Source organism: Ochotona curzoniae, unplaced genomic scaffold (assembly GCF_017591425.1).
Source record: "Ochotona curzoniae isolate NIBS_2020 unplaced genomic scaffold, NIBS_Ocur_1.0 patch253, whole genome shotgun sequence".
NCBI lineage: Eukaryota > Metazoa > Chordata > Mammalia > Lagomorpha > Ochotonidae > Ochotona > Ochotona curzoniae.
The window spans coordinates 536,944-561,303 of NW_024466810.1; the positions used below are offsets into that span (position 1 = coordinate 536,944).

At 46.8% G+C, this 24,360-nt stretch overlaps 2 protein-coding genes across 4 annotated transcripts in view; both read right to left on the minus strand.

The window, feature by feature from the left end:
- Positions 1-24,360, minus strand: part of LOC121166851 (probable ATP-dependent RNA helicase DDX47) — a 60,005-nt gene that overhangs the window by 19,635 nt on the left and 16,010 nt on the right. The window lies entirely within an intron of this gene.
- LOC121166858 (apolipoprotein L domain-containing protein 1-like) lies at positions 460-23,177 on the minus strand. Its single transcript, XM_040996165.1, has 2 exons — positions 23,084-23,177; positions 460-1,443 (listed from the first exon to the last, which is right to left on the minus strand). The coding sequence occupies exons 1-2, from the start codon at positions 23,123-23,125 to the stop codon at positions 460-462; spliced, it is 1,026 nt and encodes a 341-aa protein (XP_040852099.1). The 5' UTR covers positions 23,126-23,177.

Genomic DNA, 24,360 nt, shown 5'->3' on the forward strand with positions numbered 1-24,360 from the left:
CCTGACTTGACCAGGCACTTGGAGAGTGAACTGGCAGCCAAAAGATCGTTCTCTCTTTCCTCTCTCCCTTTCAAATAAATAAGAACTAAAAAAAAATTTAAACACAAACACCACCAAAAGAGTGAGCGCTTGCCTTCCCTCCAAAGCCCCAACAAATAACTTTAGGAGTGTCTGTTCCACTGCTGCTGACAAAAAAACAAAACAAAACAAAAACAAAAAACAAAAAAACTTCTCATGAACGAAAACAGGGTCAGCTACTCCACTAGGATCATGCCAAAGACCCCAGCCCTTAGGTCCAGGTAGCATGTCACATGGATGGGGAAGGGGCTGTGGGGACCACCTGACCACTTGGAACAGCTTTTCTCTTCCTTTGTGTCTGTCCGACTCAGAGTTGCCCTGGGGGAAAGCTACAGATTTGGAGCATCCCATGAGGACAGTCATGGACGGGGGAAGGACATCTCAGAACAACAGCGCAGCAGGCGGTGCATCTGGGCTCCTGAGATCATGGCTGAGGCCCGCCTTGGTGCAAAGCCGGACCCGGGCCTCCAGTTGCTCACTGAGTTCGTCCAGGGCCCCCGTGCAAGACTCGAGGCTCTCGGCCAGTTTCTGAATCTTGGCCTTCAGCACGGCCTGGCTGACCCTGGTGGCCCCTTCTGCCCGCCTGGGGACGAGGAAGCCACGGGAGCTGAAGAAGACGATAAAATAGACGCAGTTGTACAGGGCCATGGAAGCACTCCTCCCGCTTTGCAACAGCTGGACATCGCCGTGACCCTGGCAGCGGCAGAAGTAGTCTAGGCAGCTCAGCATCTCCCGCATCTGGTCCTGGCACGTGGCCGCAATCTCCTGCACCTTCCGCAGCTCCCGGGAGTTGCAGAAGATTAGGGAGACATCGGATGTGATGGTCACGGCCCCTCCGGCGGTGGCCACCCCAAGCCCCAGGGCCGATGCCAGGAGCGAGGCACCCAGCGTGACGGGGCTCAGGGAGAGCCCCACGATGGCGGCCACGGCGCCGGCTGCGCTCAGCGAGCTGCCCGCCACGTTGGCCGCCTGGGAGCGCCGGCGGAAGCGTTCGAGGCGCCGTGCCACCTCGCGAAGGCGCAGCAGCTCTCCGTGCAACCGGCCGCGCCGGTCCAGCAGCAGCCCCTGGAAGCTCCGCAGTGCGTCAGGGCCCCGCGGCTCCCCGGCCGCCAGAGTCTGCATAGTCTGCACGGCCCGCAGGTGCACAGGCGCTCCTTCAGCCCACGGCTGCCGGCGCCCGCCGCGGCTCTCGTGCGCGCGCTGCGGGGAGGGCGTCTCAAGTTCAAGCGTAGCGGCTACTGCTACGCCGGTCCGAGGAGTGGGGGAAAGCGGCCAGTCTCCTGGAGAGTCGTGCGTGTCAAGTTCACAGAGGCCAACGCTGGAATCTGTGACCAGTGGCAGGTTCTCGAGCCCTCGCGACCGCATCTACCAATGAGAAAAGGTCGCTTTGAGCTTCTCTCCCAGAGAGCCCTGGGGAGGGACTTGCTCAACTGTTCGACAAGAGCTAAGCCTGGCCTTAGCTCTGTTGGAACGCGCATTGCACGTGGTGGATTGTATAGTTTAGGAAGCACTTTCATCATATAAAGACCAGGGCCCTGGGAGCTGTGAAACAATTTCTCTCTCTCTCTCCTTTCCCCCCTTCCTATAACCTCTCCTCTCTCTCCCATCCCTTCCATTTCTCTTATACACAGCAATATCAAGTCACCAAAACCTTAAAAGCCACACCATCTGTAAGAAACCGAAGTCCAACCTTCCCTCAGCGTAATTCTTTGCTACATATTCATCCAGGCTCTTAGAATCGAGTCTAAGGTGTGGCTGATTCCAAGAGAGTTCATCTGGTCTTCAGAAAATTAATCAGTGTTTAGTAAGGGTTTAATTAAAACTATGTTGATACCACTCTCCATTATGAGGGCTTCCTCTAAAGAAAAAAAAAAAAAGGCTGACAGTGAAATAGGAGTGGCTTACTCAGTGAGGGCCACTTTGCACTGTGAGACCAGGAAGAAGATGGTTCACACAGAAAAACACTACAGGGGCTGGTACTGGGGGCTCAACAGGCTAACCCTCCACTTCCAAGTGCCAGCATCCCATGCGGGCACCGGTTCATGTCCCGGCTGCTCCATTTCCTTCCCAGTTCCCTGCTTGTATCCTGGGAAAGCAAAAGTGAATAGCCTAAGTCCTTGGGACCCTGCAAGCCCACGTGGGAGATCAGAAGAGGCTTCTAGCTCCTGGCTTCGGATCTGCTCATCACACTTGGGGAGTGAACCAGCAGATGGAAGAGCTTTCTGTCTCTTCTTCTTTCTGTAAGTACACATTCTGATATAAATAAATCTTTAAAAGAAAAGAACACTGCATGCTGAGGCGAAAGCCCGCGGGTTCTGCCAGGGAGTCTCACCTTCAGCCCCACCATCCACCTTAGGAATTTCTCATGGCAGATTAGACACAGAGACAGAATGTTCCAAAACTCTGAGACCTGGCACCTGGCTGAGGAGAACACCCAAGAGCCCAGGTCCGGGGGCTGCTGACTTCCCGGCACCCAGAAGCCGGTCTCCGCACACACAGGTCTCCATTGGCCCATTCCCTTATTCCAGGCAAAATGACAGGAAGTCATCTCATTGACCGCCCCCCCAACCAAAGCCTAATGGATCATGTATGTGACCCCCAGCACGGCCAGTCCTGCTGCTTTGCACCTGTCTCCCCACAGCCAGCAGGGGCTCCCCACTTACCCTCGCTTCTGATCGCCTCTAGGAAAGAGAAATCCCGGGCTGTTTCTGGAAGGGTGAGCTTTATAGTTCCCCAGAGCCAATAGCAGCCCTGGGAAAGCCTTGTCTCATTCTGAGAATTTGCTGTTTCCTGTCCTGGCCCCTGCTGCCTCCATCCAGAAGGATGTGACACGGTGGAAAATGACCTGCCAGTACAGCACATCCCGTAGTTAGGAAACGGACATTGTGTTCACTGGCACTCCCTCCCCAAGCGCAGGAAGAGAACCCTGGGCGCTTCCCCCACTTGAAACACGTGTGCTCATTCTCCCAGGGGGTGGGGGGGACACCCTGCCTTTCCTCTCCTGAGAATAGCCCATGACGCCATCTGAGGGGCTGAGAAGGCACCTCAGGCTGACCAATTATAGTGTTTTTTTTTGAGAAGTCACAGTTACAAAACCGTTTGGGGTTTTTTTTGTTTTTTGTTTTTTTGTTTTTTTTTGAAAAAGCCAAGGGCGGAGGTGGCCGGTCCTCTGCTATCTGATGTAGCCACTCATGCTCCACGCCTGTGTTTTTAAAAAAAAAATGCTTCAGGAGTCTGTGAGTGGTGGAACCGACCCCGTGCAGCTTTAAGAATGCAAGGCCACGCCCACGGGATGTGCTGCGTGCGGGTTCGGGCATCTCCAGCTGTGAGGACGAGGTCGGAGGTCTTAGAAAGGGCTTGATACAGACCAAGTGCGTCAGAAGCCGAGGCCGGGTCAGGCTGCCCAGGGAGCTAATTATACACGTTCAACAGCAGCAGGGACACGGTGTTCATTTGATGCAGTGGTTGTACCCTGTGGGACCATTACACAAATGGATTCCATTGACCAATTAGCGAGGCCCGGGCTGAAGGACAAGTGTCTGGATAGCTCGGGACTGGCCACAGCCCGGATCTCATGGAACAAAGTAATCCCTGGGGCATTCCCAGGGGGCCGGAGTCCAGCTTGGTGACTCAGTTCTACCTCTGGGCCCCAGGTCCAACCCCCTTCTCCTAACACTCTCGCTTTCAGGTGAGGATGGCCAGATGGGTATTTCACTTACATGGCTTTCTCTGGTTCATTTGGAAATCTTTTGTTTCCTTTTGATTTATTTGAAAGGCAGAGAGATGGAGACACACACAGGGATCTCCCATCTTACTGGTTCAGCTTCTAAATACGACAGCCAAGGCTGGGTCAGGCTAAACCCTGGGGCCAGGCGCTCGACCTTGCTCTCTCACAGGATCACCTGTCTTTAAGCAATGCATGTGACCAGAAAAGCTGGAATGGGAAGTGGAACCTCAACTCGAATTCAGGCCCTGTGGGCATCTGCATGCTCCTCCAGACATCCATCCCCCACCCCCCAATTTGGAAAGTCTTAACAGCCATATTATTTTTGCAGCAGAATTAAATCCTCATCTTTTTCCCTATACTTTATGGATAGGAACCAAACCACAGACCTTTGGAACGTGACTATTCTGATTTTGAGTCATGTCTAACTATTCTGGTTATACCTCCTCAAAAGAGAAACGTAACTTCAGTCCAGGGGCCTCCATTCTCTTCTTGTACTTTTGGGAAAAGCAGTGGAAGAATAACTTCTTCCATCCCCAGATGTGAGCTGTGAGCCAGGCTGAACTGGGGGTTTGGTGGACAAGGAAGGGCCATGCCCTGATTCTTTTTTTTTTTTTTTTCTTTTTCCTCAAAAGAGTCACAGAGACTGAGGAAGAGAGAGACAGGGCGCTTGCATCTGCTGGTTCACGCCCCCCAAATAACCACAACAGCCAGGACTAAGCCAGGCCCGATCTAGGAGCCAGGAGCTCTATCCAGGTCTCCCATGCGGGTGCAGGGGCCCAAGTCTTTGGGTCATCTTTCACTGTTTTCCTGGGTGCGTTAACAAGGAGAGATGGACTGAAAGTGTAACAGTCAGGACTGGAACTACATCCCTATGCTTTGTGATGTTGGCTTTGCTGTACCAGTGTTGCAAGGGGCTTTACCCGCTACACCACAATACCAGCCCCTCTCCTTTTTTAAAGAACCCTGAATCTTCAGTTCCCGTCCGCTCCCCCAAATCCCCTTAGAGGGACACAAATAATTCCTTATTTTGTGGCTGAGGAATTTTCCCAGGGTCTTCTCTAACACCTCAGTAATCACACAACAAAGACAGATACACTGAAGGCGCGGGAGAGAAGGCCTCATGCTGCTGAGCTCGGTCCATAGCCTGAAATCTCCTTCTCGCTCTGTTGTGCACCAATTGTTTCCCCATATTTTCCTTAGTATGGAGAAGGGGAGGAAGCTAAACATCTGGCCCTGTAGACTAGTTGCGGTTTCACTGGTTGCAGAAACTTGGCCTTGACATTATTTACAAGAACTGAGACTTGAACTTCATGTTGTTGACTCGACACTTGTCTACTTTCACGGAGCAAACCATGGCACAAACTTTGAGAAACAATTGAAGGCATTTTGGTCAGAAGTTGTGTGTGAGAAGTTCTCCCCCACACTCCTGCCCTATAAAGAACTGTGGATTGGGGCACAGGCACTGGGCCAGCAGCAAAGCTGCACGTTTGGGCTTCTTTTTTCCGCATCACAGTGACTGGGTTGCCTACCCAGTTCTGGTTCTTGAGTTGCCATTTCCTCTCCCACTCTCTATCTACCTCTTGAATAAATAAATAAACACACTTTTTTTTAAAGAAAATTCTTTCATCTGTTGGCTGTGTTCTCAAACTTCTTTTCCAAAGTATTTGTGAGGTACTTGTAACACATTATCCCAGAGTAATCCTTCCCCCTCACCTCATGGGAGCCAGCTTGAACGTCAAGACCTAGAGCCATGAGGACAGGCAATGCAGGCAGCAAGAGGGGTCCACAGCTCTGCAAACAAGGGCATCTCCCCAGCCCCGAACAGTCTAATTCTGGTGCTCTTGAATAGGGTCTGGGCACATGCAGGGGAGTCCAATTTGCAGGTGCTGTTGTGAATCTCAGTTCTAGAAGCTTCTGATTTTCCAACCACTGGTTTCGTAACAGCATAAACCCTAAGGCCGCTAGACAGTAGTTTGTCAGGTGCTTATACTGCAGTTACTATTAACAGTCTACTAGTTTTAGGCATATATTTAAAACCATCACTTTTGTAACTATTTATTTGACATATATACACACACAAAGAGGTAGACAGAGATCTTTGATTTGCTGGTTCATTCCTTAAATGCCTGTAACAGGTGTGGCTAGGGCAAGGCCAAAATTAGGAGCTGGGAACTCCATCCATCCAGCTCCCCCCTGCGGGTGGCAGGAACGCAAATGCCTGAGCCATCACCAGCTGCCTCCCAGGGTGTGCATTAGCAGGAAGTTGGCATTGGACGGAGCCAGGCCTTGAACCCAGGCCCTCTACTGGGGGGTGTGGCTGTCCTAAGCAGCCTTTACATCGCTGGACCAGACACCTGCCCCAAACTATCACTTTTGAAGGATAACGTGACAGTTATCTTCAGAATCTTCAACATGCGCAGGCCACTCCAACTTTTCAGGCTCTCAGTAAACAACAAAAACAAAAAAAGAAATTCTAAGAATACTAAAAATTGTGTTTACTTCATAATTTAATCATGGGATTTATAAAACTATTCATTGATAGCATAGAGCAGCGGTCAGAGAGAGTTTTGAACGATCTGATTTTTTCCCTTTCACTCCCTATCACTGTATCTCAGTGACTGTATATAAAATCTCTTTTTTGGAGACAACATCAGGATGATGAAAGTGAAACAGTATGTGTGAATGTACGATTTAGGTCAAAGGTCTTCCAGGCTTTGCAATCTGTTCTATCAGAGACATTCACTCCAATAAAGAACAGCAAATTACAACAGCATCACACACTCATTTGAGGATTTCTGGCCGTGGTTTTTATGAATTTCACAAAAATGTAAGCACGCTCGTACAGTTAAGCTCTCCCAGTCCTTGCCGAGTTGAACTCATGAAAAGTATTTGGTTCATCTGAAGAAATGTCATTGTTTCCATAGCAGTTTTATGAGAATCTGACATAAGCAATCCCTGGGAGGTAACGAACCAATCCCTGGGAGCCACTCTCTCAGCTGAGGATTCTCTGGGTATCTAGCTCACACGGGATCTCATTATTATTATCATACATGCGAGGAATCGCCAGGAGGAAAAAAACCCAACAGAGTGAACACTGAAATCCAATCATCTTTTGTTTCTCCAGAATGGCCTCTGATCTTTGTTAATGTACACAGCCATTCTTCAACCCTAGTGTTTAAACACTAGTCTGGGTTCGTTTTTCTACCTAACGTTCCTACAGTTACACACTTCTCAGTGTTGACACAGTCCTCAGCCCTGTCATTTTTAATGGTTATGTAATAATCCTGCTGTTTGCTTAGTCATTTCCCTGTTAGACACTTGGCTTGTTTCCAGGATTCTCCACCGTTACCGTTAGAATTGCTGGGACATGTGTGTGCACTTGCCCCTAGAGGAGGGGAGTATTCATAATGAAATGTTGTCAAATGAAGGCAGATGAACATCCTTCCAGAAGGAACTGTTTACGCCACCACCAGCTTTGCAAGCACAGCACCAGAAGGCCTTGACACAACTCAGAGGGGGATTTTATTCTCTTTTTCGTTTTCTTAAGATTTATCCTATCTGGAGGCTGGCACGTTGGCTCAACTAGCTAATCCTCCACCTCCAAGTGCAGGCGTCCCATAGGGCCACTGGTTTGTAGCTGATCCACTTCCTATCCAGCTCCCTAGTTCTGGCCTAGAAAAGCAGTAGAGGATGGCCTAAGGCCTTGGGACCCTGCACCCATGTGGGAGACCCAGAAGAGCGAAGTGGTTCCTGGCTCCAAACTTTAGACTGGCCCATCTCTGGCCATTGCAGCCATTTGGGGAGTGAACCAGTGGATAGAAAATTTCTTCCTTTCTCTGTGACTCTGATTTTCAAGTAAAATTAAAAATTCTTTCAAAAAAAAAAAAAAAGAAAAATGAAGTGGTAAGCTGGGACTGTCTAGGGATGAGGGGATGAGGTTGAAGGCTGGAGAGAAGCTTGGCCACGATGATTTTCAAAGTCAAGTTGAACAAGAGTGTATTAGCCTCCCTTTCTCTACTGCTGTGAAGTATCTGATGCAGGCTCAGGGTGTAAAGGAATGAGCCTGATTCAGGTCACTATTCTGGATACTCCAAGGCAAAACTGGGCCGTAGGTGTGGCCTTTGACCAGGGCTCATGACAGATGGTGTCACAATTATGGAAGCACAAGTAGGAGAGGGAGATCAAAGAGATTTATGTATTTGAAAGGCAGAATTGCTAAAAAAGAGAAGGACAAAAAGAGAAAGAGAGAGGGAGACAGAGAGAGAGAAAAAAATCTTTCATCCACTGGTTCACTCACCAAATGGCCAGAGCTCGGCTAACTTAATGCCAGGATTCTAGAATTCCATCCAGGTCTCTCACCTGGCTGGCAGAGGTCAAAAGATTTGGGCTGTGCTCCGATGGTATCCCAGGCTGTCAGCAGGGAGCTGGATGGGAAGTGGAGTAACCAGGATTTGAACTGGTGCTTATAACTGGTTGCACGCAGTGGTTTAACCCACAAGGCACAATGCCAACTCCAGAGATCACATCTTATAACAGGAAGCCAGAGTATCATTCCCAAGTCCAGCCTTCTATTTTAACAACTCACTCTTGGAACAGATCAGGGACTCAACAAGGGCTACTTTAATCCCTTCCAGGGATACACCTCCAATTGGCCCAAGGACCTCCCACCAGGCTTCCCACGCGGCCTCAGGCCTCACTAAGGACCCGGTGGGCCCACAACAAGTGAACCATCAGTGGGACAAGCACATCCAAGCACAGCTTAGCACCACTGAAGATTTTTCATTTGTGGTTTTGCAGGGTTGGCATCCTGGACACTCATGGAAAGGATGGTTTTTAGAGGCACACAGTAAAAAGCCAGGACTTAATTTAGAAGGTGGCCGAAGTAGTTCAGAAAGCCTGAGTGCAAGAGGTGTTGGTAGGACAGAAAGGTACAGGAAAAGTAAAAAAAAAAAAAAAAAAAACAGAATACTTGATGGAGATGAAGTTGGCTTCTGCTCAGGTTAGTTAAGTTAATCAAGGCACACAGCCTCCTCAGCATCAAAGGAACACAACGTATACCCCTGCCATGGGGGAGGCAAGAGACGAAAGTGGAAGGCATCAGACCACCTCCAGGTGCTTTGCCTACAGAGAGGATAATCAGAGGTGAGCCAAGGCACCACCAAGCCTCTCATTCCCTCTTCTTTCTCAGCCACTCCTTTGGAAGTACAGTCCTCATTTGGTCCTAGGAAGGGCCTCCATTAGGTGCTGTAAGCAGCCTTTTGCTAGGGGTCTGGAGGGAATGTGATGGACAGCAAGAAAGAAGCTCTTGGAGAACCAAGAAGCTGGAAGGGCAACAGCTGCTTTGTGGTTGGCAACATCTGTTGGCATGCCGTTGGCTAACTACTGTTTCTTCATATCTTCACATCTGCTCACAAACCAAGGCTGGGACTGGCATTGTGGCACAGTTAGTCAAGTCACCACCTGCAATGCTGGCATTCCATATGAGATTGCTGGTTCCAGTCCTGGCTGCTCTGCTTCTGATCTAGCTCACTAAAAATGTTCCTGGGAAAGCAAAGGAAGTTGACCCGAGTGCTTAGATCCCCTGCCACCCACAAGAGAGACCTGGATGGAATCCTGGAATCCTGATTTCAAGCTGGCTCAGCCCCAACTGCTGAAGGTTATGGGGGTGGGGGAAATAAATGGATGATCTCTTTCCCTATCACTCCAACTTTCAAGCAAATAATGTAAATCTTTAACGAGCAAAAGAGAAATCAGAATTCTGATGGGGCAGGCATTATGGATCAGCAGGTTAAGCCACTGCTAACTAATAATAAATATTTTAACCTAATTGACTCAAGTGAAGTTTTTTATAGTGCAATGTGGATCTGAATTCTTCTCCAGGTTGATACAGAATTGATCACTCTGTGTTTAAAAAAAAAAATACTTTTCTATAGATATACTATTGCTTCTCTGTTCTTTCCTGATTTTTGAAACTTACTTTTATTTGAAAGACAGATTTATTACAGAGTTTTCCGATGACTGGTTCACTGCCCAAATGGCTGCAATGGCCAGAGTTGGGCTGATCCTGGAGCCAGGAGCTTTTCCAGATCCCCCACATGGCTGTGCAAGCAGAGCAGCTGGCACATGACCCAGCACCCATATGGGATGCCAGCATTGCTGGTTACACCACCATGCTGGCCCTTTGATTCGTTGTTATTGTTTGCACGTACTTCTGTAAATTTATTGAGAGCCTGACCTTGAGTTCCTGAGGCCGCTCTTGACTTCAGCTGCCTGTTTTTTAATTCTATTCAATCACTGCTTTGTAACACCATTTTTTCCTTTCTGTTTAACTTACATTTATTTTTTTCATTTATTTGCTCATCCAAATGCCCACCACAGATAGGACCGTGCCAAGCTGAGACCAGGAGCCCAGCACTCTAACTTGGCCTCTTCTGTGGGGGACGGGGACTTAAGCCATCACCATTCGTGCCCGAGAGAGCCACGTGCAGAGGCAGCTGGAGTCAGGAGCCGCCTCCGCAATTCAAATGGGAGATACGAGCAAGTTAACCAACGTCGTCTCCCAGCCTTTCTAGCTTTCAAGGGGGACTCCACCATCCCTGCCTATCGATTTCAAAATGAAATGTGTTGGTCATTTTACTGCTTCTTCTTCTGGATAAATCTAATGCTGGAAGCTCCTAAGTCACTCCAGGCTTGTGAGTTGTGATCAGCAAGATGCCAAAGCTGTTCTGCTTCCTTCTCCACAGGTGTGCACACCTGCATAGAACACCTGGAAAGCTGGGAGTGAAGCAGACCTTATGTTATTTGGAAGTTTGCCCCTTGGTCCCTATTAGTCATTACCGGTTTACCACAAGACTTTTCCTTTGGATGCTAGAAGAACTGCAGCTGAGTCCACACCCTCCTGTGGCCATCAAAGACTGTCTTATCTCCCAGGATACTCACCTTTGTTTCTCCTTTTCTCAGACTTAGTCATTATCTCAAGTTCTCACACTCGCACAACAATCACTGCAACCTGGACTGAAACACCTGCTTTTTTTTTTTTTTTTTGTATCTATAGAGCCATAATAAATCTTCAACTGGCCTTCAACTTTAAGACTCCTTGAACAGTTTAGCATTTTGCATCTTCTTAGAGGCAAGAAAATGTTGGATATCAGTCATTTTTTAACTCTTCCTAAAGCCAGTTTAAGATAGAAATCAGTTCACACTAAACAACAGAATGAAGCAAAAGGTATCTTTTCTAACACCCTGAAAATCAATCACTTTTTTTGATTATTAGAAACTTTAATAACTTTAGGTGCTTTTTTAATTCCGTGAGAAAAATCTATAACTTATTTTTTGCATTCCTTTTAAATTTACAGTATTTTTCTCAGTGTGGTGTTAGTTTCGTGGAGATTAATAACAAAATTTAAGAATCTAGCTACGTACAAACATTGGAGGGGAGATACTCGGCGATGCTGGCCAAAGCACATAAAGTTTCAAATAGAAGAAAGTGGTCCAGCAGATGTATTGTACAGTATGGTCCTAAGTGGCTGTTGTGGCCACTTGGGGAGTGAAACCAGTGGATGAAAATCTACCTTTCCAATAGAAATAAATAAATCTTACAAATCTGCTTTGAACCAATGGAATGAACTGTGTTTTTGTAGACAGTTTTCCAAGGCGGTACATGTGGCTCTCACTCATGGTAGCAACAGGCCACGATTCCTTCATCTCTGTCCGTTATGGATTGACATTTACTGCCTCGTCAACTGAGTGATTACAAAAATCACAAAGCGAATATTCTCATGCATGGTGGGTGTGTACACCCTGGCAAGCACTTTTGTAGACGGCAGCCCGGAAAGTGAGATTTCCTGAACAAAAGACATACATATTTTAAATGTGATATTGATTTTCTTTTCCCTACTGAGTATAGTTTCACAATTCCTCTCCCTGAAACATATTTGTAACTAATGAATAACAAGCAAGCTCTAGCTTTGATGAACGAAAAAGTAAAACTCTGGTCAAATATGCAAGTTTAGACCATTAATCCAAAAGAAATTATGGATATTTTTAAACCGACAAATAAAGTAAGTCTTTATAAAGGAGTCTCTGAATTCTACAGCTATTCAGACAACATAATCCTTCAATCAGCTTTATTTCGGGGGAAGAGAACAATTTCTGACTGTTTGAACTAATCTGACCAGAAAGTTTCAGTAGCCCTTAAGTGTATTAAATTAAGCACATGATGAAAAATAAAATTCAAAGATCATTCTGATGGGAAGGTTTTGTGTTAGCCACAAAACACAGAACTTCTATTTGAGGCACAGAAAGCAAGATATTTTCTATTGGATTGCAAGTTTAGGTTCACAAGTTTTAATATTTCAAATAAATAGGTTCCAAAGAAACAGAGATGTTCACTGGGCATTACAAGGATGAGTAAGTTTTAAATCTAAGTTTCCATCTGTGAGGAATTCACTAACCTCTGTCTCTCCTCTCTATAAATCTGCCTTTCAAATAAAAAAAAAAAAAAAGTTTTTAAGAAAAAAAAGCTCATGGGAAGTTGAGTTAAATGCTATGTTTATTTTGCTTCACAAGACATGTTGAAATCCAGGCATAGGTTTGCCATAATGCACACTTTCCATGAACTTTTTGAAAATACCATATGCATGGATTGAGCAAAAGCTCACACTATATTTATCTTTTAATTCCTTTTTCATGAATTTTTTAGAAATACCCTCAACATAGCTCCACAACATAATTTTTAAAGAATCATTGATTGAATTGATTTGAAAAGTAAAGCAGCAGAGATTTTCCATGTACTGCTCATTCTCCAAATGGTTGCAACAAGCAGGTGTAGGCCCAGGCTGAATCCAAGAGCCAGGAATTCCATCCCGGTCTACCACAGGTGTATCAGGGCCATCTTGTGCTGCTTTCCAAGGTGCATTATCAGGATTGCAAGTTAAGCAGCCAGGACACAGACCAACACCCACATAGAATGCCGTACTTGGAGTTGGAGGATAAGCCAGTTAGCCATTGTACCAGCCCCAGATTCTCTCTCTCTCTTTTTTTTTTTTTGCTTAGGTGATAGCTAAAAAGATTTTCTCTTTACAATAATTTGCTTCTTTTAGTTTCCTGAATCTGTTTTCTTTTTCAGTAAACAGTCAGGTAGGAACAGCAGGTGTCTCAGCAATCAAAATGTTGCTCAAGGTACCCTTACCTGTTGTTGGGGTGCCTGGTGAGGAGCCCCGGCACCACTTTTAACTTCCTAGTATTATAGATCCTGGAGCCCACAGTGAGAGCTCAAAGAGTTGGATTCCTGCCATCTGTGTGAGAGACAGGCTGAGCTCCTGGCTCCCAGGTTTGACGAGGCCCAGCCTTGGTGGGTACTGTATGATAGTAAACCAGCAGTTAGCAGGTATGTCTCTCTCAGAACAGCTATAGAAAAGACTAATGAATTTAGTATGAATTTCCTAATATGAGAGCCCTGCACGAAGCAAATTCCTAGAGGAAGAAAGGGTGTTGGGAGCAGAGGAGTCTGGGTGGGCAGAAAGCTTCCACTCGGATGACAAAAAAACTTCCAGAAACAGAAGAGCTGATGGTTGCACGATAATATGAATGTATGTAAGGCTGCTGGAATGTATAGTTTAGAAATGGCTAAATGGGGGGTGGGATTTTGGCAAGCCACATTTGAGTGTGTGGGTTCAAATCCCAGCTCTGTTTCTGTTCCTGGCTTCCTGCTGAATGTGCACCTTGTGAGGCGCCCAGAGACAGCCCAGGGGCTTGGGTGCCTGGCACTTCTCAGGGAGATACGCATAAAGTTCCCCAGCCTTTGTCATCGCAGTCATTTCAGAAGAGAACAAAGTAAACAGATCCCTGTCTCAGATTTTCCTATGAAGAAAAACAATTTTGAAGACATATAATTATAAATTAGATAGTGCATATATTTTGATGTATTAAACATAAATCTCAAGGGGGGAGGAGAAAGGCTGATGCCACGACACAGCCAGTTAAACTGCCACCTCTGGTGCTGGCATTCCACATGGATGTTGGTTCGAGTCCCAGCTATTCCACTTCCGATCCACCTCCCTGTTGGTGGCCTTAGGAAAACAACAGGGGAGCCTGGATGCTTGGGCCCCTGCACCCACCCATGTAGGAGACCCAGAAGAAGCTCCAGCCTTCTGGATTCAACCTGGCACAGCCCCGGCTTTTGCAATGATTTGGGGAGTGAGTCAGCAGATGGAAGATCTATCTCCCTCTGCTCCTCCTCTCTTGCTCTCTAAATAGACATATATATAATTATATATATATATCTCTTATATATATATAAATATTTAATATAAATTATGTATATAGTAAATTATATATATAAATAAAATTCTGTCTTTCAAATAAATAAAAAATCTTTAAAAAAATACATAGAGCCTGGTATGATAGCTTAGTGGCTAAAGTCCTTGTGTTGCATGTACTGGGATCCCATATGGGTGCCAGTTCACGGCCCAGCTGCTCCACTTCCCCTCCAGTTCCCTGCTTGTGTCCTGGGAAAGCAGTTGAGGATGGCACAAAGCCTTGGAATCCTGCACCCATGTGGGAGACCCAGAAGAACCTTCTGGCTCCTGGCTTCGGATTGGCTCAGCTCTGGCCATTGCGGGCCTTTGGGCAGTAAACCAGCAGATAGAAGATCTTTCTGTCTCTCCTCTTTCTTTGTAGATCTGCCTTTCCATTGAAAAATTAATCAATTAAAATTAAATAAAGCCCCAAACACTGCAGAGGCAGATGACCCAAGCACTTGATCCCCTGCCACCCACATGGGAAACCCAGATGGAGTTCCCATCCTCTGGCTTCTGCTTGGCCCGGCCCCTGGCTGAGTGGCCATTTAGGAAGCAAACCAGTAGATGAAAGATCTCTCTCTCTCTCTCACTTGCTCGCTCACTTTGTTCTTTCCCCTTCTTCTGTTGTTCTTCCTTTCAAACAAATACATAAATACATTTTTTTAAGATAAAGATAGTTTTTTTTATTTTGGGTGTGTTAGTGTTGATTTGTTTTTACAGCAGCAACAGCTTGAGTTACACCTCACTGGAAACTGGATTGAGTTCCTGGCTCCCAGTTTCTGCTCAGCCTGGCTGTGGCCATTGAAAGCAAACCAGGGGACAGGAACTCTGTCCCCTGTCTCTCAGTTTCTCTCAATTAAATAAGTAAACTAATTCAGTGGGTGGCGATTTCCTACCCAGGTGTCAGCGTTAGCACTGTGGCACCTGCTCTTCCCATAGCTAACAAGCTGCACTCTGGGCAGCAGATACAAACACAGCATTGGGAAGGACTCTGTCTCTCACAAAGTTGAGACACAGCCAATGGCCACACCCTCCATCCTCCCGGCCTCTGTGGGGAACCACTCTTTCCCACCCACGTTCTTTGCACGACCCTGGGAACTGCAGGTGCCTGCACTGCAGCTGTGCCAAGAAGGCAAGTTCCATGGAGCAGCAGCCCCCACACGACCCACCCAATGCTTCTGTCCCAGTGCTTTCTCCACTGTCTCTTTCTATGGGTGTCCTTGGGCCTAAAAATCATGCTATCCCCTGGGGAGGGTCTCCCAGTTGGCTGCAACTTTGAGAACAAGCAGAGGCAGCGATTCTTGAGCCACATGGGTTCAAACTTGGGCCATCCTTCCCCCACAAGTCCCCCCCTCCCCCAAACCTCCCCAGTGCACCCTCTTTTGCCCTTGAGCATGGTTCAAAACAACATCAAACAGGAATTAAAAGGAGGACTGTTTGTTTACATTACCCACCGAGCCCTAACACATGGCAAGCTAATCTCTCTCTAATGCTCTCTGGTCCGTAGAGAACCCAGCTGTTGCGCAGTTTTCAAAACAAAACAAAAAAATATTTTCCCTCTCCCTTCATTTCGATAAGGGGAGTATATGAAAAGACCGGGTACCCCACCCCCTTTATAATTGAATCCTTACCTCAGCCGTGCCTGCTGATTAAGCCCTGGGCAGCCGGCTGGTCCCCGTTAAGGCCCTCACAGTCCTTGTGCCCATGCCAAGGCCCTCTTCAAGCTTCTGAGTGGCTTCTCCAACACAAGCACAGCTGTTCAGAGCCAACTGCACCACTCTCAGCTCCTACCTAGCTCCCTGTAAACCTTTGCAAGCTGCCAAGGTCAAGAGCAGCTGGAGCACAACACCTCCCCCATCACCCCTGACAAAAGCGCAAGGTCCCAAGGGCAATCCCTCATCCCATAGAAGCCTCAATTGCTCCAGGTGCATCCACCCACTTGCCTCTCCCTCACTGGGCTCCTTTCTTTCATTCCAACTTTCTGGCCAACGCACCCGCCACTGGAGCTCACAAGCAGTACCCAATAAATAACCCTCCTGCTACTTTTCAGAGCTCAAAACCAACCCAGAAAGAAACTAAAAGAATGAGAGAGGAAGGCCACAGGTTGGCTGGATGCCTGAGAGAGTTGCAGAAGCCGTTTCAGATAAAAGTCCCAAGAGCTTCCCTATGTTCTGCTGGAAGCACAGGATCTAGAAGTTTTGGTCCCAAGTGGACTTGCCCCACTGGGGCGCAAGGTCAGCCTGGCCTGGCCCCAGAGCAGACTTCACGCTGGCAGGACCGACACAAAAGCTGAATGTGCCCACTTCATTCTCCCCCTGATTTGCCAATGAAATCAACAGCCCAGAGAGGCAAGAGAAAAGGTAGAGAAAGGCTGGCAGTTAAATGCAACCCTCTTCTAGAAAGACAGTTTTTATTTCCACGTTGTTTGTTTTTGTCTAGTAAGAGAGACGTTTGTATTGCGTAGGTGATTCAATCCCTTGATTGTTTCTTTTCAGCCAAGATGGTAAAAGCTGTTCCCTGATGCCATGGTTATAATCTGTGGTGCCGTGGTTATAATCTGGCAGTCTCAAGATAAGCTTATCTCTCCGAACATTACAGAATGTTTTCCTGTGGCCTCAATTTTTCCTGTCTTTAGGAAGGCACTCAAGTTCATATATTTATCAGCCAGGCAGATGATGCATCATTTCAAGCCCACTAAAGTAAAACTTTATCTTAGTGAAGTTTTCTCAGATTCTCTCCACTGTCCCTTTTGTTGTTTTGGTGACTCCCCACTTTTGGATTCACACAGACTGGCCCCACTGCAAGTGAATTTCTAGAGGGGCCATGGAGCCGATGACACCACTTGGAAGCCCTGTGGGGTTTTGTGCCATCCAGTGTGCAGCTTGGCCCAGACAAGTGGACACAGACAGGAGGTAACAGTTCAGAGCCCTGCTCCTGCTGCCTTCCTCAGGCTTCCCCAGGGTGCAGTTTGTGCCTGGAACCATTCTGGAGTATTCCTGACTTGCTAGCCAGAATGCCTGCTGAGACTCACTGTGGCAAAGATCACTTGGGCATCTTTCTTGCCTTGCTTCCCCAGTTCCTCCCCTCCTACCACCTGCAGCCTCGAGAGGCTGTGTTAGCTCAACCTGCCCTTGCTATAAGGCCAACTTCAGCATGTAATACACATGCATCTCACACAAACACAACACTTTCCGAGTGTGTCCTAGGGAGGCACAGAGAATGTGATATTACAAGCTATCTAGGGAACCTCCTTTAAAAATATTATTTGAATTTTTCTTTCTTTAAAATTTGCCCAGCTCATTCATCTCATCTTCCTCTTCTCTTTTCCTTCTTCTTCCTTTTTCCCTTCACTCTTTTTATAAAATCTGCTTCAAAGTATCTCCTTTGCTTTGGTTCCTCCCCCCTTGAGCAGTTTAATTCTCTTTATCGCAAATCATCCTGCTTGGCCCCCAAAACACCCTCTAGTGAGTTGGATACCTAAAGCAAGAAGAGAGGTTTTGGTCACACATCATTTTAATATCTGTCACACAGGCATAAAACACAATCCCAAGCAAGCAAGCAAGAAGTGCAAAAGGAAAGAGTTTGGGCAGCACAAATCCGGGGTGGGGGCTGCAGAGGCACATGTTTCCTGCAATATTCGGTGGAGGGAAGGCTGGGAAACAGCAATTTTGAGATAGCAGCAGATGGCATAAAACAAGGCTCAAAATGAGACCTAGTCGCCTGGGCAAGAGGAGATCAGGCATTGCAAAAACATTTTCAGTAACACTGGGCCCTGGCAGCAGGGGTGCAGTTTAACAGGCAATAAACCCAATGGTAATGTCATAAATGTACAGTGGGAATGAGACTGTCAGCTTATCAGAATCATAATGAAGTTAGCAGAGTCAGGCTACTTGTGAAGAAAGAGATGTTTACTGAGCTCACAAATGTTAGAGGCCGAAAGTCTCGATAGCATCACTTGGGTTCATGGCAGGTGGCAGCTGGCAGGGCACACATAAGAAATGACAGTCCCAACGGGAACTCGCCAAGTGGGTTGCCACAAAAATTTATTTATTATTTGAGAGACACACAGAGGTCAGTCTCCACTGGAACTCCTCTGGTTCTGTCTCCAAATGCATAAAACGACCAGGACTCAGCTGGGAACTCAGTCAAGTAGCAGAATTCCAACTACTTGAACCATCACCACTGCCTTCTCAGGGCCTGCATCACCCAGAGTCAGGGACAGAATCAGAACCCAAATGAGGCACTCCAGTGTGAGGTGAGGGCATGTCTCATCAAGTAGATCCAATGTCCATCTGTGAGCTCAAACACCTACAAGGGCTACTTCTCGGAGCAGTGCCCCTAGCAAGGCCTAAGCACCTCTAAGCACCACCATGTCACCAGCAAAAGGACCCAGGAGAAACAAACCACATCCAAGCCTCTTCAGAGAATGATTCTGAAAGTGGGTAACAGATCACCCACAGGAGGCAGGAAGCCAAGCTAGCAATTCCCTTCTCTTCACATTCTCCTCTCACATTGAAGAACAATGCGTTCTCCCTGTGTCTTAGTCTCCCGTTGGAGCTACATCAAGTTGCACCAGCTGAGTGGCTTGAAACAACACACATTTACTATCTTTTAGTACTTTGGGCTAGAACTCCAGCCAGAGTCTAGATGAGCTAAAATCAAGGTGTCCTTCCCAGAGGCTCCGGTGGAGAATCTGTTCCTTGCCTTTTCCAACTTCTAGAGACCACCCTGGTCCCTTTCTTCATCCCTAAAAGCAGCAGCTAGGGTCCATCTTCATATCACATCACTCCTCTCCAGCCTCCTCTTCTTCCTCCCTCCTCCCCATCTAAAGACCGTGTGATTAAACCTAGTCCACTTGGGTAAGCCAAGCTACCCTCCCTACTGGAAGGCCAGCAAATCAGGAAACTTAATTCTATCTGCAACTGTCATTCCCCCTTTTCCACCTAACAGGCTATTCAGAGATTCTGAGGATCAGGATGTGCACCTCTTTGAAGTCGTATCTACCTGTCACATAATGATCCTACACTATGGAGTGGCCATTCTTCCCTGGCAGCTCACTCGGTCACGGCCATTCCAAAAGCTTTTCCATTTTTGCTGTCAGGGGGCTGTTTCACTACACTGGGCCCACCTAATAATCTGAGTTTGCCCCTCCCCATCTCAAGGTTCTCAACATTAATCACAACTACAAAGACCCTTTTGCCATCTGAGGGAGAGTTGGCAGGTTCTGGACATAAATGCACAGACATTTGGGGGCTGTTATCCCGCCCGCCCCATTGGAACCACGCTGGAATTCTCCGGCCTCTAGGCTGGTCATTGAATATGTCATTTCCAACTGGTACTCTGCTAAAGGCTTGGCCATGTTCAACTGTTGGATAGGATGACTTCAATTTAATCAGAAAGCAGAAGTCAAGCCTTCTCACTATTAGCTCCCCAAACAGGAAAAATGTGTGCATCTTTCCTCTTGCCAGTGAAGCAGCACTATGACCCTGTCACTGCCTTTAAGATATGGAAGAGTTCAATGTCGGCCCAGCTCACTCTCCAGGGACCGCCTCTTCGTAATCGTCACCTCCCCTCACCCAAGGCCCCTGGCAACTGCTCAAACTGTTTCCGTTCCTTTGCTTTTGCCTTTCTGAGAATGCCATGTGGTGGGATCAGTGCTGAGGCACAGAGTTACACTGTCACCTGCAACATTGGCAGTCTGTATTGGATCACTGGTTCAAGTTCCAGGTGCTCTGCTAATGGACATGGGAGGGCAGCAGAGGGTGGTCCGAACTGGGTCCATGCCGCCCACTCAGGAGAATCAGAGGGGATGCTAGGCTCCTGGCTACAGCCTGGTTGGCTTTGGCAGTTGCAGCCATCTGGGGAGTAAACCAATGGATGGAAGACTTCTCTCTCTCCCCACCCTCTTATTTTTTTTTTTAATTTTTGACAATCTTTACATGGTAATTAGGGCACAAAGATTCAAGGGCTACAGGAAAGTGGGAAAGACTATTATTTCCACAAAAATCTTTAAAAAGATTTATCTATTTTTATTGGAAAGTCAGATATACAGAGAGGAGGAGAGACAGAGAGGAAGATCTTCCGTCCAATGGTTCACTCCCCAAGCAGCTGCAATGGCTGGAGCTGCACTGATCCAAAGCCAGGAGCCAAGAGCTCTTCCAGGTCTCCCACACGGGTGCAGCATCCCAAGGCTTTGGGCCGTCCTCGACTGCTTTCCCTAGCCACAAGCAGGGAGCTGGATGGAAAGTGGGGCTGCCGGGATTAGAACCAGCACCCATACAGGATCCCGGTGCATGCAAGGCAAAGACTTTAGCTGCTAGGCTACCACATCAAGCACATAGGAGAAAATTTTAAAGATAAATGACTTAATTATTTTTTAAAAAATAATATTTCTCCTCTTTCTATTGCTGAGTAATATTCCACTGTATAAATGTATCATGGTTCATTTATTCATTCAATTGAAAAAAAGGCAACTGGGGTTTGAGTTTTGGGCAATTAGGAATACAGCTGCCATAAGCATCAATCCGCAGAATGTAAATACAGGTTTTTCAGTTCTCTCGGGTAAATACCTAGGATTATTGGACCATATGGAAACACATGTTTACCATAAGATACAAACTGTTTTCAAATTTGCTCTCCCATCTGGCACTCCTGCCAGACAGGAGCAACAGTCCCAGTTGGTCCACATCCTTGCCAGCATTCAATCTTGTCTTGTTTCAACTTGGATTGGTTTGAGGTTTTAGTCATTCCAATAAATGTATGACATTCTCTCACTGCAGCATTAGTGTGTAATTTGCTAATTACCAATGACAACGTGCATATCTGCCAATGTGTATTTTTCCATCCATCATTTTGTTCCAAATCTTTTACTTTTTAAAAATTAGTGTTTGAAAGGGGGAGTCACAAAGCAAGAGAGGAGAGAGAGAGTGCGTGAGACAGAGAGAGAGAGATCTTCCATGCAATGGTTCATTCCTCCAAATGGCTACAAGTGGCATCTGAAATCTGGCGGCGCATGTTCGGGCCATGACACTTTCTCAGCAATGCTTCTCCAGCAGTTACCCAAGTTCCCTGTTCAAAACACCCTGTCTTGTGATTTCACACAAATACTTCTGAGTTCCTTGGGGACGGGAGATCAGGGTGATGTTTTCTATATCAAAAGCCCAATATAAACAGTAGATGCCCAATATTTACTGAGAGGAGGAAGGGAAGAAAAAAACTGAGATGAAATGCCTTTCAAGATACATATTTGCCTGAATTTTGTGCAAATGTTTATTCACAAAATTACACACCAATGTGAGAGTCATAGTTCACACAGCTGTTTCACCAGCCTTAGTGATGCACCCAGATGACAACGGAAAAAAACTACAGTGAGTGGAGTTAAATCACGCCATTGGGACTTCACACTTTTTTTTTTCTTTTGCACAATAATTAGGATTTTTTTTTAAGATTTATTTATTTGTATTGGAAAGGCAGATATACAGAGAGGACGAGAGACAGAGAGGAAGGTTTTCCGTCCAACAATTCGCTCCCCAAATGACCACAACGGCTGGAGCTGAACCAATCCAAAGCCGGGAGCCAGGAGCTCTTCCAGGTCTCCCAAACGGGTGCAGGGCCCCAAGGCCTTGGGCCATCCTCAACTGCTTTCCCAGACCACTGGCAGGGAGCTGGATGGAAAGTGGGGCTGCTGGGATTAGAACCAGCGACCATATGGGATCCCGGCGCGTTCAAGGCGAGGACTTTAGCAGCTAGGCCACTGCGCCAGGCCCACAATTAAGATTTATTTTTTTTTATTGAAAAGTCACATTTACGGAGAGAAGGAGAGACAGAACTTCCATCCTCTGGTTCACTCCCCAAGTGACCACAACGGCCAGAGCTGAGCCAATCTGAAGCCAGGGGCCAGGACCTTTTTCCAGGTCTTCCATGTGGGTGCAGCGTCCCAAGGTTTCGACTGCTTTCCCAGGCCACAAGCAGGGAGCTGAAGGGAAGTGGAGCAGCCAGGACACAAATTGGCATCCATTCAGGATGTCAGTGCATGCAACGAAAGGACTTTAACCACTAGACTATTGTGCTGGGCCCAGGACTTGATTCTAATTTGATTAATTAAAACATGTTTGCACTTAGGAAGGAAGCAGTGGCCCTAGAAAGCAGGCTAACACATCATCCTTGAAGAAAATACACCTGTTACTCAAGGCCCGGGCTTTGGGACATCAGCTTAGGAAGCAGTGTTACAACACGTCCTTGACTTTGAATTATTGTCAGTGTTCCCAAGTAAGAAGTACTGTGAAGTCGATGCTCACTTCACTGAGGGCAAGACAATTAAGGAAAACAAATAGTATTGTATCTACTAAAGCTGACCGGGAAAGTGTGCTTTTACAAAGATGCAAATTGAGAGAGCGAACACAGAGCGATGGAAAAGGCTGTTTTGAAAAGCGGTCACATGTGCACGTCAATCAACTTCCTCCAATGAAGTGTAACACTAGTTTGTACTCCTATCAATAACAGTTAGCATTTTGCAGCAATTCCATGATGGCATTCGCACATCATGACCCATAAAATTTGTAATTGCACCTCCCTTTCAGTTGGTCACGACAATAACACAGTAAGCCAATCATTAGTTTTCATTTACAAACTTAGAGAGACAAGGCACCAAAAGCAACCCAATGGAACTGCAGGAGAAGTCCCCCGAAAGGCACATGGCCTTAGCTTTCAACCAGTCAGGGAAAACCTGGGTGTTTCAAGGGAAAACCTCCCTCAGCAATCTTCAACAGCACAAAGGAATTGATTTTTACAATGAAACTCCTCACTAACTAAACAAACTGGCGAACAACACTTGACTCCTGTTTTTGCACCTACCAGCAAAGTGAGCCAAGTCCCCTGCTAGGCTAATCATCTCAGAGTGGGAAACCAGTTAACACCCAAGCTAATCAAATACCAAGCTTTCAAGAGGTGGGTGAGGGGAGCGGGGTGACCTTCTTACCTTCCATGGAAGCAGGTGGAGTTTGAGAGCACCAGAATCCATATGGAGCTAAAACTCGACCCGAGCTTTAGAGACAAGCCTATCAGGAAACTGATGGCATTCTTGCGGGGTACGCGCCATTGGCATAGTTTCAGCAAAAACATCCCATAGCGGTACATCCCATAGCGGTACCAGTTGTGTCCCAGTCAGCTCCGTACCTGTGGTGTGGGAAAGCAGCGAAGAACAGCCTAAAGCCTTGGGACCCTGTAGTTACGTAGGAGACCCGGAAGAAGTTCCTGGCTTCTGGCTTCTGACTGGCTCAGCTCTGCCAAGTGGTTGTGGCCATTTGAGGAGTGAACCGGAAGCAGATGGAAAAATCTGTGTGTGTCTCTCTCTCCTACCCGTTTCTCTGTAACTCTGACTTAAAAGTGAAATAAATAGGGCCGGGCACAGTGGACAAGTGGCTCAAGTTCTCGCCATTTATGTGCCGGGATCCTATGTGGGCGCTGGTTCATATGCGGCTTTCAAATCCCTGATTGTGGCAATGGAAAGCAGTCGAGGACAGCCCAAAATAAATAAATCCTGAAAGAAAAAGAAAAAAAAAAAAAATTCCCGGCCTCAGAATGCCTGACGGTAATTGTAGTCTTCACCAAAAAGTAGCACCCAGGGTGTCCCTTCTGCCCAAAATAAGTGCATAACGTCCATTGTGTCTCAGGAGAGACGGAGAGCACAAAATAGGTATTTCTAGGATTATTCCAAACTGAGTAACAGCCCTCTATTGTTGTGGTTTTTAATTCTTTTTAAACTTTGGTTTACCTAAAAGATAAAGATCTCCCATCTGCTGGTCCTTCTCCAAATGTTCCCAATAGCCAGAACTGGGCGAGGCCAAAGCCAGGCTTGCAAAACTCATTCAGGATTTCCCAGACACACGACAGGGACCCAGTTCTGCAATACTCATCCCGCCCCTCCCCAATTGTGCATTAGCACAGCTGATGCAGTACAGGATGTGGGTACCCCAAGTGGCCCCTACACCTCTCTAGGTCTGACCGTCACCCTGCCTTGGTTCGTAATGAAACAGTTATTAAAGATATTAGAGTCTCGTTTTTCAACAGACGGCAAGTCATGGCTGCCCAGAAATATTTAATCCCCATAAAGTCTTGTAGCCTGGCAGAGAGCAAAAGAGAATGAAGCAGACTGTCACAGTGAAGCCACAGTCCTGTTCTCGCTGAGATTATTTATGGGAACAACAGGAAAACCTCAAACCCTAAGCTGAGAGTCAGTGACACCTGAACTTGAGC